Raw genomic sequence first — 20,781 nt, forward strand, 5'->3', positions numbered from 1 at the left:
GTGAAATGGCTGATAATGTCCTGACAGTTGGATGTTGGACTCTCCAACACTGTCTATGCCTACATTGTTGGGAGACACCTCAGTAGCAGCATGACAGATTTATGAAAGTTCATGAAAGACATCCACTGTAAAACTGAAAGGAAAATCAGCAAGGAGGGGAGGGTACTTCGGAAGGGGAAGGGGAAGGGGAAACCAAATGCCTATTAAACTGTGTCATAAAACAAAACAAAACATTTCAAATGCATTTATCTTTTCATTCCCACCAAAAGGCTGCCATGGCTGAGGCTGAGCCAGGCTGAAGCAAGAACTCCATCCAGGTCTCCCTGGATGCACGGGCCCAAGTACTTGGGTCATCTTAGGTGCACTACACAGGAGCTGAATTGGAAGTGCAGCAGTTGGAACTTGCTCTAGTGCCCATGGTATGCCAGCCAGCACTACAGGCTGTTGGCTTAACCTGCTATACCACAACACTGGCCTCCACTACTTTACTTGCATCCATAGGAAGATTATCCGTTACTGTGTCATCTGCACAAACTCACAGCTTTATGCATTTATTGTCATTTTCCCCTGAGACTCGGCACTTCAGTATACACACAGAATCTACTTTACTTACAAAACTAGTGCTTTCTCTTCACCTTCTTTATTGAGAACTCTGGCCTTTGCATGTTAGGTTTTAGATGGCAACCAGCTATTTAGAAAATTCGCAGATAAGATTAACAGGAGAAGCAAAGGATGAACAGAGGACTAAAAAGAGGAACAGGGCTATAGGGACATGAATCAGAAACGAGATCCCAGAAAGAGAACTTCAAAAGTTCAAAGTATTACAAAATTAAAACAAGGAATGTACTAAGCCATAGACCAAAATAAAAATATTAAAGGTAAATGCTATTTTCAATCTGTTTTTCTTTCTACAATTAGATTTAGCTCAAAGCAAATGCTTTGTAACTAAGTTTTGCTTAGACTGAAAATATTAGAATAAAACTTGCTAGTATTCACTTAGTGATACATCACAAGTATAATACACTGTTTTGGAAATCATTACGGTCTTTTTAAGATTTCTGAAACTGGTTAAACTCCAGGGTCTCACAGAAGGTCTCAAATACGACCTAATTTTAATGGACACATACACATTTCTAAACCAAAACATTGAACAAAATCTGAATAATAAAATTGAAAGTAAACAGTAGCATAGATGCCTATACGGAATGATCTGCAACCTGTAAATGGTTTCATTTCAAAGTAATTTAATATGGCACACAACTTACCATACTCCTTTTCATTTACTTCAGAGATGGGCTCAGAAATAACACTGCAGAAGGAGATGGCGCTTGCTGCAGAGGGATTCCGGGAATGCCCCATGTGGTGCGGTACCTTTTTCACGTTCTTTAAGGCCTCCTCTGCTTGTTCTTGTTCCATTGCGGCAACCATATCTTTATATGCCTTCCTAGCTTCTTCAGTGAGTTCAACTAACTTATTGAACAGGTTCTGAAAACAGAAAGATTATGATCAACCTCTTTTTTATTACCTTTATTTTGATCTTTATATATGAGCTTTCTTTTCCATAGAGGCTTTTATAAAATTTTCACAAACAGCTTACTTGAATAGCTGGCAGACAAACAGTATCACATTCGTCAATAAATGTTTATAGGCTGTTCAAGATCAAATAATGAGAAGTGTCAGCAATATAAAGACAAGGGACTTGCTGCCAAATAAGTCACATTTGTTAAAAGGAAAGAAAGGTACATAAACCACAGCAAAGCAGTATGGTAAGCTAGGAGAAAAATATGGGCTAATGAGGGAGCATAAATATTAACTTATATTTTCATAGAAAGTAGAAAGTAGGTGATAGGCAGGAGAGAAGCTCAATGGATAAGGAAATGGAAGCATGCAAACACGGTGACTGAAAAGCAAGGGATGGGCACTTTAAAATATACAAACTAGCACAGTAATGCGTGTCAGTGTCATCAAGAAGTAACAAAGGATCAACTTCAAAAAAAGTCTAAAATTCTGTATTAATAACCTTTTTAGTTTTCAGCTTTATTTCAATAGGAGAGAAATGGGTGCGACAGATGCAAAGTATTTTAACAATTTGCTTAGAAATTTCATTTTCATTTCTTTTTTTTTTAAGATTTATTTATTTTTACTGGAAAGGCAGATATACAGGAAGAGAAGGAGATACAGAGGGAAAGAATCTTCCATCTGCTGGTCCACTCTCCATCAGCTGCAACCATTGGAGCTCAGCCAATCTGAAGTCAGGAGCCAGGAACCTCTTCCAGGTCTCCCATGTAGATAGAGGATCCCAAGGCTTTGGGCCATCCTCAAACCTGCTCTCCCAGGTTACGGGCAGACAACTGGTTGGGAAACGGAGAAGCTGGAACATGCACCAGCAAGGGATACTAAGTCCTGCAAGGTGAGGATTAACCACTAGGCTATTGCACTGAGCTCAGAATTTCATTTTCTAAAGGAGAAGTTCCTTCCACTTAAAGGGTTCTTTTCTCTCTTGACTTCCGGTAGCATAATAACATACCCATCAAAGAAGCAGAAGAAATTGTTTCACATTACATAATACTGGATCTTTTTAGCCAGGATATCATCAACTACTACCTATCTGATCCAGGAAAACAAAGTACAAGTTTTTCAAATTGCTGTAAGATTAATCTATGTAAATTTTTCACTATTCATAAAGGAAATATAATAGTCAAGAATTTTCCATTGATTCTTTCAGAGTCATCACTCCTTCAAATGCGTGAAGATAATGCTGGCCTGTTTCAACAAGGGGATGTGTGAAGGATCAGTGTTTCTTACCTCAGCACCGAAGTAGTTGAAGATTCCCACTACACTGACAGGAACTAGCTTGTTCACACAGCGCCCTAGAGCTTTTCTTCCAAGGGCAAACACAAAAGGAATTTCTTGTTCTCGTGCCATGGCTATAACATTATACAGAGCCTCATCCAGACCGCCTGAGAAAATCAACACACACACGGAGGTTTTCATTTAGTTATTTCCTAAGTGGAGCTCACAGAGCATGCCACAGTGAAAGCACAAAACACTGCAGTAAAGAATTTTATTGATGCTAGTAGCACTTATACTGTTACACACACTCTAAATGACCTTGTCTCTTAGAAATGGAGATACTTGTTCTCCTTCTCCCCAGTTAAATTCTAAATTCCTTCGAGCACAATAATTTAGTTTCTTTATGGAAATTAACAAAGCAAAAATCAAATTTCAATTCAAAATTCATTATAAATAAGTTAATTAAAACTTTTAATAACCAATGTTTTGGGTCAGACAGGGACTTGTCACAGTGCAGACAGATAATACATATGGTTCAGCTGGTCTCTTTTTCCTGTGCTTGTGCCTAACAATACTACTAGATGCTTCTACCTATGCCAGTCACCCAAACAGCTCTTCCATCAAACAGGACAAGCAAGGACACAGACACGGTAAAAAGTGCTTCACCCAAAGTATATGCATCTTGATCCATGCAATCTCTGGCTTCTGACAAATCTCCAACAGAAGCAGAGAACGTCGCCTGTCTATCTAATTTTTTTTAGAGTTTAACATTTTTTAAATTTATTATTTGATAAACAGTACAGACAAGGGGGAGAGACAGAATGAAAAGAGAGAGATCTTCCATCCACTGGGTCACTCCCCAAATGGCCACAACGGCTAGATGAAATTCAGGAGCCTGGAGCACCTTTTGGGTCTCCCACACGGGTGCAAAGCCCAAGCTCTTAGGCTATCTTGGGCTCTTTCCCAGGCACATTAGCTGGGAGCAACATTGAAGCAGAGTAGCTGAGACTCTAATAAGCTCTCATATGAGATGCCAGTGTCTCGGGAAGAGGCTGGCCCTAAGTCTTTTCCAGAAGAAAGAAACATAAAAGAAGCTAATATTAAAAGTTTTTAAACAGGAAATATATAGAAATAAAGAAATGGCCCAAGTGGCTCCCACTAGGATCTCAACAGGAGGGACATTCTGCAGATCTGATCGAAACTCTCTACACTAGTGTTCACACAAGAGCACTTTCTGTACAGTCCAATCTCAGCACATGACTTACTTTCAGTACTGAAATTTTTTTTCTTTTTCATCCTGGAGATTTTGTTTTATATCTATACTCCATTGAGAAAGATATATGGGTTCCACTTCAAAACGGTATATATTCTACAATTTTACTAAGTAAATACCAAGGGGCTGGCCAGCATCCCAAAAGGGTGCTGGTTTGTGTCTAGGCTGCTCCACTTCTGATCCAGCTCCCTGCTTAATGGCTTGGGAAGGCAGTCAAGGATGGGCCAAATCCTTGGGTCCCTGCAACCATGTGGGAGACCCAGGAGGAGCTCCTGGCTCCTGACTTCAGATCAGGAGAGCTCCAACCACTGTGGCCATTTGGTGAGTGAACCAGCATATGGAAGATTTCTCTCTCTCTTTCCCTCGTTCCTTTTCTCTGTAATCCATTCAAGTAAAACAAATCAATCTTTAAAAAAAAATAAAACACTTCAAAAGCATCATGTGCATACCTTTTGACTGGATTTTTTCACAGTTTGGAGAAATTATAACACACTTGATCTTGTTTAACTTCATGTGTTTGGTAACCTCCCTTAGGCCCATAACCAGTCGTCGTCTTGCTTTGGCTCTCACAGGATCCTTCTGATAAATGCGTTCCTGGAAACTGACAAGCTCTTGGAGAAGAAGAGTCACACATTCATCAATCTCTTTGCAAAGAACCTGATTACAATACCTGGAAAGGAAAACAAACACAGATGAACTCATTCTAACATTTTTCTATAAAAATTATTAAAAATTAGGAAAATTCATCTGAGAAAAATATATCCAGGGAGAGCTGAGATAATTTCTAGTCTAGTAACAACAACACAAAAGCACATTTCTACTTCCAAATTATGCAAGAGAAAAACCTTTCCTTCATTAGTGCAAAAAAAAATTATGAGGGAAACTCTTATATGAAAACTACTTAAAGTACAAAACTACTTCAGAAGGAATAAATGGGCAAACTAAGGAAACGTTCATCGTCATAAGGTATGCAAAATTAAGGCATGCAATTAAAAAATAATTTTCTTCATTCTTTTTTTCTTTCAAGCTGCTTACTTCATTCATACGTAATATTTTATTTTCCAAGTGTTTAATTTGTTCCACATCTGCTATTTGATATTTAATTAACTTTTCAAAATTAAGCAAGAAGCATTTGCTCAAAAGCAATGGCATAAGGAAAAGCAATAGATAAATCATTTGGACTCACACAGATTATATTAGTATACATCACTTACAATTTTTTATTTATTATTCTTGCTTATTTGAGAGGCACACACATAAAATGAAAGAGAATTCACATCTGCTGGTTCACTCCACAAAAGCCCACTCCAGCCAGGTATGGGACATGCCACAGGCACGAACTGGGAACTAAGTAAACACTCCCAAGTGCCCAATGCGCATCTGTCCTGAGTCATTACTTTCTGCTTCCTGAAATGCACATTAACAGGAAAACTACCATATTGAGAGCAGGGTCAACTTGGATCCAGAAATTCCAGATATGAGACGTGGGTGTCTCAAACGACAAACTGCAAACACTTGCTCCATATGTCATTTTAAAGTTCAAATTAACTTATCTACACAAATGTTAAAATCCTTCACAACAATAACTCATACTTTAAGGATCCTCTATCTCAATTCTAAAACTTAAAATATTTGCTTAAAAACAAATAGCTTGGGCCTGGTGCAGTAGCCTAGCAGCTAATGTTCTTGCCTTGCATGTGCAGAGATCCCATATGGGCACCAGTTCTAATCCCGGCAGCCCTGCTTCCCATCCAGCTCCCTGCTTGTGGCCTGGAAAAACAGTCGAGGACGGCCCAAAGCCTTGGGACCCTGCACCCATGTGGGAGACCCAAAGAGGATCCTGACTCCTGGAATCAGATATCTGCAAAGTCCTCATTAGTATATCGGCACAGCTCCAGCCGTTGCGATCACTCGGGGAGTGAATGAATGGGTGGAAGATCTTCCTCTCTATCTCTCCTCCTCTCTATAATCTGACGTTCAAATAAAAAAATCAATAAATCTTTGGAAAAAAACCCAAACAACACAACAAAAAAATCAATAGCTTGTGTAACATATTCTTAGATATTTGGTATTAACTGCCTACAAAAGTTTTAATATAAACAAAATAGGGGTAAAACTCACAGTATCGCTTCCTAAAATTTCTTTATTTATTGTATATGTTTGAGGAGACAGACAGGCAAGGATCACATCCATTGATGCATTTCTCAAATGCCTGCAACAGCCAAGACTTGAGTCAGACCAAAGCCAGAAGCTTGGAACGCAATCCTAATGTCTTATTGGTTGCAGGACCCAAGTACTTGAACTGTTACCCAATGACAGGAAGCTGGAATGGAGAGGGAAGCTTTTTCTCGAACCCAACCACTGTGGTGTGGACTGCAGGTGTCTCAAGCAGTAGCTTAATTGCTTCACCAAATGCCTGCCCCCATTTTGAAAAAAAGATGATAGTGGTAAAGTTGCCAGGGTTAAAACGCTGATACCCAGAGAGTATGTTTACTATCAAATCACTTTAATAAGGACACCGACAAAAAGCAATACTTTAAGTAAACCAAAAATCAATCATGAAACCAAAACCTAAAAGAACTTAAAATGTTTTGACTTTGTCTGCTTAACTTACCAAGTAATAATACATTCAAAATGATGATCTTTATACTAGTCACCCCTAAAAAATAAAATACTTGGGCCCAGCGCGATAGTGTAGCAGTTAAAAGCCTCACCTTGAACGTGCTGGGATCCCACATGTGAGCCAGTTCTAAGCCTGGTGGCCCCACTTCCCATCCACCTCCCTGCTTGTGGCCTGGGAAAGCAATCGAGGACGGCCCAAAGCTTTGAGACCCTGCACCTCTGTATCTGGAGGAAGCTCCTGGCTCCTGGTTTCAAAATGGCTCAATTCCAGCTGTTGCGGTCACTTGGGGAGTGAACCATCAGATGGAGGATCTTCCTCTCTGTCTCTCCTCCTCTCTGTATATATGCCTTTCCAATAAAAATAAATAAATATTTTTTAAAACAATACTTACTCTCTAAATCTTTTGCTGTGGATTTTAGTTATTGTTGAAGATGCCATTGGACTGCCAATCCCAGAACTGGCTGGAGAGCCTTGTGACACAGGAGTCATACAGTACGGAGAGTTTTGACTTGCTGGAGAAAGTGACGCATCACTAGGCATGCTCAGTCCAGTGTCTACAGAGAAGTGGGAGATAGAAAAGAATTCAGAAACTTCAAATGACGAAAAGCTCTAGACTGATAAACACAATTTGAAATGACAGTTGTCTTTTGGGTAACTTCTCAACTTTCTGGAAGCTAACAGGTTCAGCATCACTCATATCACAAATAACATTTCTCATACACCACAAAAATGTTATGTTCCTATTACCTACTAAAATACAGTCTTTAAAAAATTCAAGCATAGCCTATAAGTGTATACAGAAGAGATAGCAAAACACCAAATAACCTAAAACTTGTTTTACTGCAGAATTAAAAGAATAAAGAAGTGCACTTCTTTCCAGATGGTATCACCTACTCTCCTTGCTTCCCATTTCCACCTATTGCTTAGGATTTTTTATCGTCTAAAAAGTCTCATTGTTGCTAACAATACATTTTCTCCATACCATTCCTAGTTCTCAGGCATAATACCTTTTCTCTTTTATCCATTTTTGGTTCTGTCCAGAGAGCCATGTTTTCAGAATTCTTCTCTTGACTTTACTACCCCCTCATTCATTTTCCATATTCCTTCATCACTATTTCTTTTCTAAACAGCTGAGCTCAGGATTGGAATCCATATTTATATATCTAACTCATTAACCAGGAAAATCACAAATATATCTTATCTCCCTACTATATTGTAAGCATTTCGTGATTCTGGGATCTGTACATTAGGTATCTTTATATTCTCCAACCTCACTACTCCCATTCTTATTACTAAACACAAGTAGCAGGGTATTCAACAAGAATTTCCTGGATGAAAGGATGGATCGATAATAATACATAATACATACATAATACATAAGAAAGAGGATTTCTAACCAAATCTGCCTAGGTGAACAATCCTTAGAAGTAATTTTTTCCCTAAAAGTAACTGAACCCTACTGCTTAATCTATGCATCAATCAGACTTAAAAATGTTATCAAAAGGTTAAGAATAATACATAACAAAACAGCAGAAAAACCTTCCTTTGTTGTATTATAAATACTGAAAGAAATGCATCATTTCGTCAAGTTACTGGTATCTTATGCTGCCTACTTCATGTGGGTAACTAAATTTTACTGACCAACTAGACTCTGCTTTATACTACTCTTTGTTATGGCATACGTACTAATCCCTTGAAACCAAAAAGGAGCATTAGCAAATTATGACTCAATAAAATATCAAAACTACAAGTAAAGTTAACTGAAGACAAAAATGAAAGGTTCTGAAAGTTTACTAAAATTGGGGATTTTTAGCCCCCCAAATATAACGGATCTATTGCCTAACAACTACCACTCACTTTGCCTTTTCAAAAGAAATCACTCTCAACAATATAGAAATTTATATCAAATCACATCCTCTAACTAAGAGCCTAAGCAGTGTTGGTTTAATTAATCAACCAAAGCACTCCAGACTGCTCCCTGAATGAAAGGGAAAGAGAACCTCCTTACCTTCCTGGGAAACAATCTCTTGTGGCAAATCATCAATAAAATCTAAGTGCATTTCTGCTGGTTCCTCCGGTCCCAAAGGATTATGGTCCACAGTTAAACGCCCCTTCTTTTCCTCTCTTTCTTTCAAAATAACCTAAAAGTCAGTATACCAGGTCTTTAATTACTTATCAGTTCTTAACTATGTGTTGAATGATTATAATACACTATCACACAGGTATAGTAGTTCATTTAGCCATACATATGAGGATTTTCCTTGGTTATGAATTTAATTGGCTATATAAAAATTCAGTAAAATGAAATGTACTTTTAGACACTGTTAAATGAAACACTTTGAACAAAAATAAAAAGAGGCAATTATATTGTAGAATATACAGCTATCAAACAATATCTACTATAATTTTTAAATCCAGGATACCAAATTATACTTTCCCAAAAATATAAGAATCTGGAAACCATATCACACAATTAGAATATTTTACCATTTTTAATTATTTGGTCATGAATTATATTATTCTGTTACAATAATCCATTACATATACAGAATGCACTGAAATGCAAATGCAGGGTTTCTAAATCTGAGTCCAAGGATTTGGTATGTAACTCGTCATCTTAACGATGCACGCCTAGGAATGCTGCACAATGAGAGTTTGGCTAAAACGACACAATCATCCCCCCGTACCCAGCTGAAAAAGAGAGAGAGAAAAGAAAGACAGATGGACCTGGCACGGTAGCTCAGTGACTAAAGTGCTTGCCTTGCATGTGCCAGGATCCCATATGGGCACCGGTTCTAATCCCAACAGTCCTGCTTCCCATCCAGTTCTTTGCCTGTGGCCTGGGAAAGCAGCTGAAGATGACCCAAAGCTTTGGGACCCTGCACTTGCATGGTAGACCCAGAAGAGGCTCCTGGCTCCAGATCGGTACAGCTCCGGCCTTTGCGGCCACTTGGGCAATGAATCAATGGCCGAAAGATCTTCCTCTCTGTCTCTCCTCCTCTCTGAATATCTGAATTAGCAATAACAAAATAAATCTTGAAAGAAAGAAAAAAAAAGGAAAAGAAAAGAAAAAGGAAAAGAAAAAGAAAAGAAAAGAAAAGAAAGCATTCCTAACTGTTAGTTCTCTCCCCAGATGCCATAAGGGCAGGACTGGGCTCTGAGAAAATCACTGGAAACTCGATCCAATTTCTCCTGTGACAATTTGACATTTATCTGTGACAATTATCATTTCATCACAGAATCTACTGGAGTAAGACAGGAAGAGCTGGGAATTAAACTCAGATACTCACAAGTGGGACATGGACATCTGAACTGGCAATTTAACCACCAAGACAAATGCCTAGCACACCACCATTTCTGCAAAATGAATGAATACTTTTTATGCATCCTGTAAAGTAAACCTCCAGATCTTGGCTTACCTTTTTAAGCGCTGTGGGTCGTTTCAGTCTTGCGATTTCCTTCTCCTTTCCTTTTTTTGCTTTAGAGGAAGTAACATCCAAAGAATTAAAGGATGTCAAACAGGGCTGATTTTTGGTGAAAGATTTTCTGTTAGTTGAATCCTTCGAGTGGAATGAAGCAGCAGCCACCACTAAGAATAAATAAGAATATTAATGCTCCAGACAATTCTACATACTTTCAAAATCTCTAAAATCTATAAAAATACATTTTCTTCCTGTAGAAGTGAATACATCTCATAGTATTAAGTAGTACATAGTTACACAGTAACCCCAGCATGGAAAAGCTTTTATCCATCTTTTTAGCCTCTATAGTATAAAGGAGATGGCAACTATGCAACTAGTCAATTTAGAGACCCCAAGAGGCAGAAATAAGTAGTACTCGCCTACTACAACAACAAAAGCATGGCAAGTCCTTGCAACTGGTCTTTGCTTTATCTTTGAAGTTTATGAGACTGTACTCTATTCCTATGAAACCTATGGTTCGTTCTCATATAAGATCCCACCTCTCCTCCTTTCACTTGGTCATTAAAAAATGCTAATTTTCCTCCCTTAGCTGCTGTACTCTTGCGATGACTCAGTAATTTTCTATGCCTTTTATGTCAATATCTTCATTCTCCAGTGCTTAATCAAGTCCTTTCATATTCCTAAACCTCCAATCTCAATGCTCTCACTCCAACAGGTCTTTCTTGCCACTTCCCCCAAATGTTCTCCAATATAAACTGATAAACCAACTTGAAAGGATGTGGCAGACATCCTCACCCCTTTCAAGGTTTACTGATATCATGTGCTCCTAATCCCATATCTTCAGCTACAATCCTTCTCTGATCCTACTCAATAAACTAAAATCTCACATAAAAGAAAAAAGGGGGTAAAACAAAACAAAAAGTTCTACGTTTGCCTGGCTTTCAAGTCTTCCAGTCAACCCAAACTACCATTACTCTCTGCTTTTTCACTGTTAAACCCTTTGAAGAGTCCTTCATTATCACTTTCCACATCTGGCCTCTACCCTAGCCACTCTTTTAAAACTTATTGTCAAAATCATACATAGCCTTGCAACTGCCAAAACATAATTAAATGTTTACTCTACTAGTTTTTTATGTGCTTGGTACCAGAATTTAATCCTTTTGCCTTTTGGAACATTACAGTGTTCTATTTTTCTTTTTCCCACATTTGTCTTTTCTTGTTCTATTTCCTTTTGTCTTAACAATTTTGAGCATTTCACAGACCTTATCCCCCGAACATCTTCTCCTAATCTTTTCCTCCCAACAATCTTTTTCCAATCACAATCACCTCCATGGGAAACTCATACACTTCCTTCATTCATTCCAAACAGGAATCACTAGATCTTCTTGTTAGCATGTCAAAACAATAGGACCAGCATCTGTTCTTCCCAAGAAAGTTCTGCTGTGATACTTCCCTTGACACACCATGACCACGGTATTTACCACTACAGCACTCCAAGTCAAAAGGTATGGGGTCATTTTGTTATTTTAGATTTCCACATTCACTCACAATCCTTTTTCATTGTTCCCAGACTTCCTTTAAAATCAACATTTTCCATTTTAAACAGAGGTTATTAGTTTACCCTCATTTCTATCAAGAATCTTATTCCCTCTTCATAGCCTAGACCAAATACTACTAAGACCTTTCTCCTACGTTCCTGTTGACATAAATCATTCTTTTGCAAGGTCATAAATTTTTGTTGTCATTTTTCCTAAGACACTGCTTTTGCTTATTTATGTATTTTGCCTCACTAAATTACAAATCATAAACTTGACAAATGGTGTATCTTAATCATCTCTAATTAGTAGTTCCTGTCACTATGTTTTGCATACAGATATTTGATATGTGTACTTATCAACATTTACTAAAGGAATCATAGTTTTAACAATAAATTATTTGAAAACATCAAATGTTAACTATCTCTTCTCTATATCCATTTCAATTTACTGAATAATCATAAGGCAGATTTTGGAAGGACTTTACACATATCACCTCATTTAATCCTTAAGACAATCTTTCAAGTCAGTAGTACCATTATTCTTAGTTTAATGTAAGAAGTTTTAGCATAGGAAGGTTAAATAACTTAGAGAAAACATGGAACAAGAGGATTCAAATCTAGGCAGCTTGATTCCAGGGTTCCTTTTAGCCATCAAGCCATGCTGCCTTTCTAAACACTACCATCTCAATTCTATTTCCTGTGGTCTTTCAATCTGATATTACTGCCACTCTCTCCATCTCAAGAACATGTGACTCTAAGGCTTACAATACATTTGAGATTTTTTTTTAACTAATAATTACTCAAAGCAAAAATTTATACTACATGGATTAACAAGCTATACGTTGAAACATTCTGTACACATTTAAATTGATACATTATTACTTGCCTTTGTCTACTAAGCAAACATCCTTACACATGGGAACAGAAGAAACAGAAAAAACCTCAATTCTGCCTTTTAGCATAACCACTTTTTAATAGATGCCTTTCCCTTTCCTTTACCCAATTCCTCAAACAAAAAGTGTACTAGGACTTTAACACTCTAAATCTGACAAGGTTTGTTAAGATAAAAATTAACATTTTAGCAGGAAGTCATGCATGTATGTTACACACACACACAATTTGACCAAAACTCCTGTTTGCTATTGGGTTTTTTTTTTTTTATTACGCTGCATTATGTGACAGAGTTTCATAGGCTCTGGGATTCCCCCAATCCCTCCCCATGCCCTCTCCCCATGGTGGATTCCTCCACCTTGTTGTAGTATTACAGATCAAATTAAGTCCAGATTCTTTCTTTGCAAACATATACCAAGCATAGAGTCCAGCATCTTATTGGACATTGGGTTTTAAATTGGGCAATTTATTAGTTAAAAGAGCCACATTACTTGTGATTTTTTTTTAACATTTGAAAAAAGAAAAGAAATGTGGTTGGTTCAAAATGCATACCAACTGACACTAAAACAGGGTTCTAAAAGACCCTTGGGAACAAGTTATAGTGATATCCAAGGAGCATTCCAAGAATAGAGAATAGCAGCTCCAAAGGTACTTGAGCTTGAGTGTGGCAGAAGACAACTTATATGGGAAAGACGGTGTGTGTCAGCAGAAAATTATGATGATGACCAAGGCAAAGAAATAGTAGGATCCACTTCCACATGGGCTTAGGACTCTAACTTCATGCAAAATGAGATGCAGAGCTAATAGAGAGCTATGAGCAGTAGAGTGATACAACCAATCTTGTCTATAATCATGATTTTATAGACTCCTGTTTGTATGTTTTCAGATAACCTGAGGACTGGGGTAAGGAAAGACAGCTAGTAGCTAACAGACTGCTACTCAACAGTATGACGATGGAGCTACTAGAGAAGAAGGAAAGACCTGGTGAGCGGTAAGGATTATGGACATGTTGAGAAAGTGGAATAGGCAGGATGTGCAAACAGAAGAACCTGAACAATTTCAAGCACTAGGGTTTGAACTGACTTAAAATATGTACATATACATTTTGTATATTTTATGTTTGTAGTTAAAAATTTTAATTATCAATAATCAAAATATACTACCAAAGCCAAACAACAAACTACTCATACTAATGTATTACCTGTATATGAGAGCGGTCTGGTATTAGTAATCTGCCGTGCTTTCATTGCTTGCTGCTGTTTTTCCAAAGCAGCTAACATGTCCCCCAAATCTAGCTGCACAGGTGTTTTATTCTTTTTTCCAGCTGCCTTTGATAAAGCTTCCTGTAAGGGGAACATGAAAATACTTTTTTTGTTACAGTGTAAAAGTGCAGTAAGTTAAGATATTTATCATTCCTCTATCCAAACTCCTAAACCTACCAAATAAACTATCACATTTGTTCAAACAATGACTACATACCTGCAATTTCTTTTGCTCCATACTTATTTCTGAGTATTCCTGTGCTGTCGCAAGGGCTGCTGCTAAAGCTTTCTTCTTTTGACTTTTTGCACGTTTAGGAACTGAAGTGGTAATGGGAATTGGAGTTTGAACTATATTGATTGGTGAGTTTTCTGGTAAATCATCCAACTATGACAACCCAAGAAAAACGCTCGTTAGTGATCTCATAAAGTCTCATCACAAGGAAACGATTCAGAATGTGGGATCTTCTGTACTTTAGCAAGACTAGGGCTTCAAAAGAGCCAAAGTCAAAATCACAGTGAGATGGTGGGATTAGTTTAGATTGGGAAGTAATGAGACCAAAGACTTTAACAACAGTGGGAGATACTTGTCTAGAACCCTGACTAAAAGGAAACAAAATAGCTCCACAGCAAAATCTTATAACAATGGGGCAATTCATTCTGTTACAGACCACGTGTCATTTGATTAGTGCTCTTTTTTTGTCTAGCATAGAACTGTGGATTTCATATAAAAGTATCTTTGTTTTGGATATGTTGAAAAGAAATACTAAAGGTAAGTGATAATCACTACTTCAGCATCAGACAGTGCCTCACGGTTTTCAAATTACTTTTAATATTTCTTTTCAACATAATCATAGTTCAAAAATATTTTGTTTTGCTTATCTTTTTAAAGAGTCACTTACTACTTTTGAAGAGAGTTTCTGTTGAATATTCTCATCCTTGGTATTTCCATTCTCACTTAGTTCTTGAAACCTATCTTCACCCTGAAATGAAAGAGTTATATATTTTAAGTAAAAAAAAATTAAGAGTTCAAGGCAAACTTCTAGGAAAAATTTCTTATAATGCTTAAGGGTAATGAATAATGGGGAAGCTGGACTCTACTATTCTTAAAAATGCCATCTCGTTTTTCACAGGCTAAAACATAGATATTCAAAAGGACATATCCACACATGTCTACCCTTTGAAGTGTTCCACTTACCATTTCATTTTTTCATAATTATATCCTCAGATGAGAGTAGGTAAAAAATTGAAAATAGATTTGTATCACATCCAGATAATTTAAAAAATAGTTTAAGCAATTTATGAATTTCACTAATGTTTTTCCTATCCTACATTACTACATACAGGTATTAATATGGTTAAAATTTGAAAGAATTTTTAAAAATCTATTCAAAATAATTTCTTGGCCAATATATCTCTCTTTTAACTGAAAATTGTATCTAATACCTTTAGCTAAATAAAAACACAGAAACAATCATACAATACAACATACATATAAAGCTGCCAACATCAGACACAGTGGGACTGGTGGTATGGCACAGTAGGTTAAGCTGCAGCCTTTGACACTGACATGGCATATCAGAGGCCACTTCAAGATCAGACTGCTACCCTCTGATCCAGCAACCAGACGATGTGCCAGGGAAAGCAGCTAAGTACTTGGGCCTCTGCCATCTACATAGGAGACTAGAACAGAGTGCCAGGTTCCTGATTTGGCCTAGCCCAACCCTGGTCACTGCAGCCATTTGGAGAGTTACACAACAATTATAAGATCTTTCTCTTTCTCTCTCTCTCCCTCTTGCCATCACTCTGCCTTTCAGATAAATAAATCCTTTAAAAAATATTCAAAAAATCAGCTATACTAAAACTACTACTGATAGAACAATTGAGATACACTCAAGTAATTCAGGTCAATTTCTAACTCAAAAAGTTGCTCGTTCCTTCCCTATGGATTCAACTGAGTTTTCTATATTAAACGCTACTTATTAACCCATTTTTAGAATCCATGATCCAATCAAAATGAGTAAGTGAAAAGAGTTATCAGGAATATTTGGTAGAAACATCTTGACATTAACTAAATTCCCCTAATTCTTTAAAATCCATTCTAATAATTATTGATTTCCCCAACACAGACCCATGTCACCATTTCTTTTAACTCTAACCACATTCAATTATGTACATGTCTACATACTCCTCTATGACTTAGTAAACCTCCTTGAGTTAGTGTACCTTTGTAGGTGTTCCTCAAAGCATACTTTACACATACAAGATAGGCCACCAAAAAGAGTTGGTTAGATGAATAAAGAAAAAAACAGTGTAAGTAAGGGGAATACAAGTGGCCTACCAGAGAAAGTATTTAATTAAAAGCTATTTAATTCTTTCCAAGATCCCCCTTGCTGGCAGCATAAAATTAATCAAACTGTTCAAATCTGAAAAACCTTAGAAATGTACTAAACAGCAGCAACAAGAATGAAGATCTACCTCTACACATAACCTCAAAGTGATGAATATGACAAAAATGTATAAAAAATTAACATTAATGAACTTGTTAGATTAATACATATAAGCAAAATAATTGAAAAGTTAGCACTTAATATTTACAATTGAGCTGTAGGGTCACATGTTAAAACATAACAAGTATTTTCAGTGTTTACAAATTGAAAAATTCATGTCTTTATACAGCATTCTCTAAAACAGTTTACAAATACAATTTGAAAAAGATACCTCAAAGTATAAAGACTCAGAATTTGGGTCACTTCTGTGGGGCTGACTAGAATTTGCATGCTTATTATCTTGTCTCTTTTGCAAATTTTGTCTTCGTTCTGAGGAAGTACTGTGTCCTCGACATTTGAATCCAACCTAAGCAAATCCCAGCAGGGGAAAAGATATTGTATTATTTTTAGGTAAGTATTTTAATGAAGCATAGCATATTTGCAGAAAAGTATATAAAAGTGCTACAACTCAATGAAGTTTTATCAAGCAGATAATTTATTTTTAAAAGTCAAAACTGATAGGAAAAGGGAATTTTGAAGAAAATACAATAATGTGACAATTAGTGTACATTTTCTTTTCTGTACATAAACATTTCCTAAGTACTCAATACTGAAGCAAGCCAGATGCTCAGTGGGTGAATAATTAAACTAAATGTACTGTATCCTCTAGCATGACCATCAGCTGCAAAATAAATGAACTGCAGATAAACCCAACAATCTGAATGCATTGCCAAAGAGCCACATGAATTTAAAAAAAAAAAAAGGAAAAACCAATCCCAAAGAGTATAAATTACAGACATATACAAAGTTTTTGAAACAACAAATATTTAGACGAAAGGATGCTAACTGACTGGATTGTAGGGATTAAGGAATGGCTGGTAGAGAACAACAACAAAAAAAGGCACTGCTATGGAAAGCACCACATGAGGGGGCACTGTGATGGATTTGTTCTGTATCTTAACTTGCTGAATGTTAATACGTGTGATGTGATGTTGTACTACAAGATGCTACCTGTGGGGAAACCTCAATGTTACTTTTGTATTCAACTGCTAAAAGTCTTCTGACATCTTTAACTTAAAAACACACAACATATGGACTGAAAAATTGCCCTGCCACTATGTAATACTCTGCCTGTTGTCCATCCAATGGCCTGCTCCTTCAGGTTGTACTCCCCCACTCTGGGGACTAGAGGTTGATATAGTATAACCGCTCCCCTGGCTATGGATACAAGATGAATGATAAATGTAGACACATCTTTTTCCCACTTTTCACCTCTCTGCTTATGCCAACCCTGAATAAGTCATGAGTACAAGGCACCACTGACAGAAGCAGTCACTTTACTAAAAGGGACTCCAGGGTCCGGCACAGTAGCCTAGCAGCTACAGGCCTCTCATTGCAAGCATCAGGATCCCATATGGGCACCGGTTCATACCCCAGCAGCCTCACTTTCCATCCTGCTCCCTGCTTGCAGCCTGGGAAAACAGTCAAGGGTGACCCAAAGCCTTGGGACCCTGCACCTGCGTACGAGACCCAGATGAGGCTCCTGGTTCCGGGCTCCTGGCTTTGGATTGGTGCAGTTCTGGCCGTCGCGGCCACTTGGGGAGTGTGTCATCAGTGGATGGACAATCTTCCACTCTGTATATCTAACTTTCTAATAAAAAATAAAATAAACCTTTACAAAGAAAAGTTTGTGGTTTCATGGAAATGATATTAATGTCTCCAAGATATATCACTGAGTATTAAAAAAGGTAGGTTTGGTATCTACTGTGCTACAACTGAACAAAAACATGGGCCTGGCATGACACACTTATATTTACTTATAATAACATGAAGAAACTCTGGGAGACTGTACAAGAAAGCAAGCAAAGTGGGACAGGCAAAAAGGATGGAGAAGACAAAGAGAGAAAAGGATGAAAACGAATTTTTTGTTTGGAACTGTATTCATCTTTTTTCACTTTTCAACTGATTTCAAAAAATAGTCATTTTAAAAGTTTTTACATCGGGGCAGTATTGGGGCACAGCACATTGAGACAACACCTGTTACATGCCAGCCTCCCATATGAATGTGCCAGTTCAAGACCTTGTTGTTTTACTCCTGATTCAGTTCCCTGATAAATGTGCCTGAAAAGCAGTAGAAAATGACCCAAGAAGTGCCTGGGTCCCTGCACCCATGTGGAGACTCAGAAGCAGCTCTGGGCTACAAGCTTCAGCCTGGGCTCACCCCAGCTGTTGCGGTCATTTGGGGAGGGAACCAGCAGATGAAAGCTATCTCTCTCTTCTCTCTGTAAACTCTGCCTTTCAACAAGAGATAAAGCTTTATAAAGTTTTTATACTCTTCTCATCATTTAAAATTAAAGTCATATCAGCACACATAAAATGATGTGCCTTATCAAATGTTAAAACACTGGAAAAAGGTCTAAACTCACTGTAATTCAACAGCATGACATAGCGGAAAATAGAAGCAAAACAAATACAGAAACCAAACTTAGCTGCAAGAAATCAGCAAATAATTAAAATGAAAGCACAAAATAATGGGTTACAAAGTTAGAATAACTTTGAAAACCTACACCATTGGGGCCAGAGGCATGGCACAGTATGCTACACCTCAGCCAGTGGTACCAGCATCCTATACAGGCGCAGTTTCAAGGCCAAGTGGCTCCATCAATCCAGTTCCCTTCTAATGGCCAGGGAAGGCAATGGAGGAGAGACCAAGTCTCTGGGCTCCTGTACCCTCGTAGGAGACCCAGAAGAAGCTCCTGGCTCCTGGTTCTGGCCTGGCCCAGCTCTGGCTGTCACAGTCATTTGGGGAGTAGATAAGCAGCTGGAAGATTTCTTCCTCTACCCTAGGAAAAAAGATCTTCTCTCTCTGTAACTCTGACCTCCAAACAATAAACAAATCTTTGAAAAAAAAAAAAAAAGAAGTCGGAAAATCTGCACTATTATGTTTTCATCGTGCGTAAAAATAAAGTAAGACTATATCATGTTCCATCACATATTAAATCTCAGCTAAAAAGTTTTGAAATATTTCCCCACTAAAAAGTAGCAGAAACTACAAATATTTGTTTGATTTCCAGAATATTTTTAAAGCTCAAAAATAATGATAAATTTCAAAAAGGAAAAACATTTTGACTTTAAAGATAAAGATTTTGCATCCTAAAAATCACACAAATGAAGAAAAGTACACGAATAACAAGTCATCAGATGTAGTTAAGAAAATAAACACACTGTGAGCAGTTGTATCCACTTTGGGAATGGAGAGAGAGAGAAAACACCAAACTTAAAACACCACCATGTGTTTACACTATCTTTTTTTTTTTTTTTTTTTTTGCAATCTCTCTTATCAGTTTTGAGACAGGGATGAGAAATGTTTGAGAAATGTTTCTCATCGCAGTACTATTCCTACCCCAGCAGGCTACTGATACCACAGACAGTATCAAGCCTGCAAACCTGGCAAGACTGTTACAATGAGAACTGAAAATTTCAGCACACAAAAACATGGTGAAGATTTTCTTTAAACTACACACATTGTTCTTATTTTAGTTCTTTTGCTTTTATTCAAATAAAACTGCAACAATAATTCCATTTTGCAATTACAGGGCAGAAGGTATTGCACTGTGTGCTTTCCTGGTAACCTAATTAATGTTAAGGTAAATGTGAAGTGTATTTCCAGGAGGCAAGGAAACGGGCAAACCAAGGACAAAATTGATCAATTAGTTACTAGCTCTTATTTTCACTCATCCACAAATCTATTCCTATGATAGCTTTTAATTCCTTAAGTAGATTAAGGAATCCAACATCTAAAAAAAAAGGGAAAAGGAAAATATTAATCAATAAACAACACCCTATTTCATAGCCAGTCAAGGCAGACTCTGCCACACTGAGGATAGGCTTTGCTCAAGACCTGCAACAGACTGCCCAAAGGGATGCTTGGAAGCGTCAGCCAACCTCTCCCAGGGACTGCCATCCCCACAGCCAGGGCTCACGACCAAGTCAAAATACTGACAAGGCCACACTCCTTACTCACATACTCATTATCACTTTCATTCAACCTCTTTCCATTTTGTCTCAACATTTAACTATGTTATTGGCTAAGCCATTTTGAAATATATTTCAGACACTGTATTAGCTCATTTTATATAACTAAATACGCATTTACTGCCAACATATTTATAATAACTCTTCTCACACCTGATCAGATTTCTCCAAAATAATCCAAATTACCTGTGAATTATTTCTTTGTTCAATTTGCCTTCCACTTCTAGAAAACGTCTGATTTTTTTCCATCCAAAGTTTCTTCTGAGTTGCCTGGCAAGTTACACTGGACCAATTTACACCACCTATTAACAAATGAGATATAAGAACATGACTTTCTTTTTTAAAAATATTTATTTATTTTTATTACAAAGTGAGATATACAGAGAGGAGGACAGACAGAAAGATCTTCCATCGAATGATTCACTCCCCAAGTGACCATAACAGCCAATGCTGAGCTGA

General features: G+C 37.4%; 1 protein-coding gene across 3 annotated transcripts in view; it reads right to left on the reverse strand.

Moving 5' to 3' along the window:
- SECISBP2L (SECIS binding protein 2 like) overlaps positions 1-20,781 on the reverse strand; it is a 44,070-nt gene that overhangs the window by 6,072 nt on the left and 17,217 nt on the right. For 2 of the 3 annotated variants that reach the window (XM_040970189.1, XM_040970190.1), the window contains exons 7-17: positions 20,509-20,624; positions 16,520-16,654; positions 14,701-14,781; positions 14,019-14,186; positions 13,741-13,882; positions 10,109-10,278; positions 8,698-8,830; positions 7,081-7,243; positions 4,516-4,736; positions 2,806-2,960; positions 1,266-1,485 (exon numbers count right to left, since the gene is read on the reverse strand). In XM_040970189.1, coding sequence (XP_040826123.1) covers positions 1,266-1,485; positions 2,806-2,960; positions 4,516-4,736; positions 7,081-7,243; positions 8,698-8,830; positions 10,109-10,278; positions 13,741-13,882; positions 14,019-14,186; positions 14,701-14,781; positions 16,520-16,654; positions 20,509-20,624 — 1,704 coding nt within the window. The remainder of the gene's footprint in view (positions 1-1,265; positions 1,486-2,805; positions 2,961-4,515; positions 4,737-7,080; positions 7,244-8,697; positions 8,831-10,108; positions 10,279-13,740; positions 13,883-14,018; positions 14,187-14,700; positions 14,782-16,519; positions 16,655-20,508; positions 20,625-20,781) is intronic. The other variant, XM_040970191.1, reaches the window with a different exon arrangement.

The sequence above is a fragment of the Ochotona curzoniae genome, unplaced genomic scaffold, assembly GCF_017591425.1.
Source record: "Ochotona curzoniae isolate NIBS_2020 unplaced genomic scaffold, NIBS_Ocur_1.0 scaffold_4701, whole genome shotgun sequence".
NCBI classification, from domain to species: Eukaryota; Metazoa; Chordata; class Mammalia; order Lagomorpha; family Ochotonidae; genus Ochotona; species Ochotona curzoniae.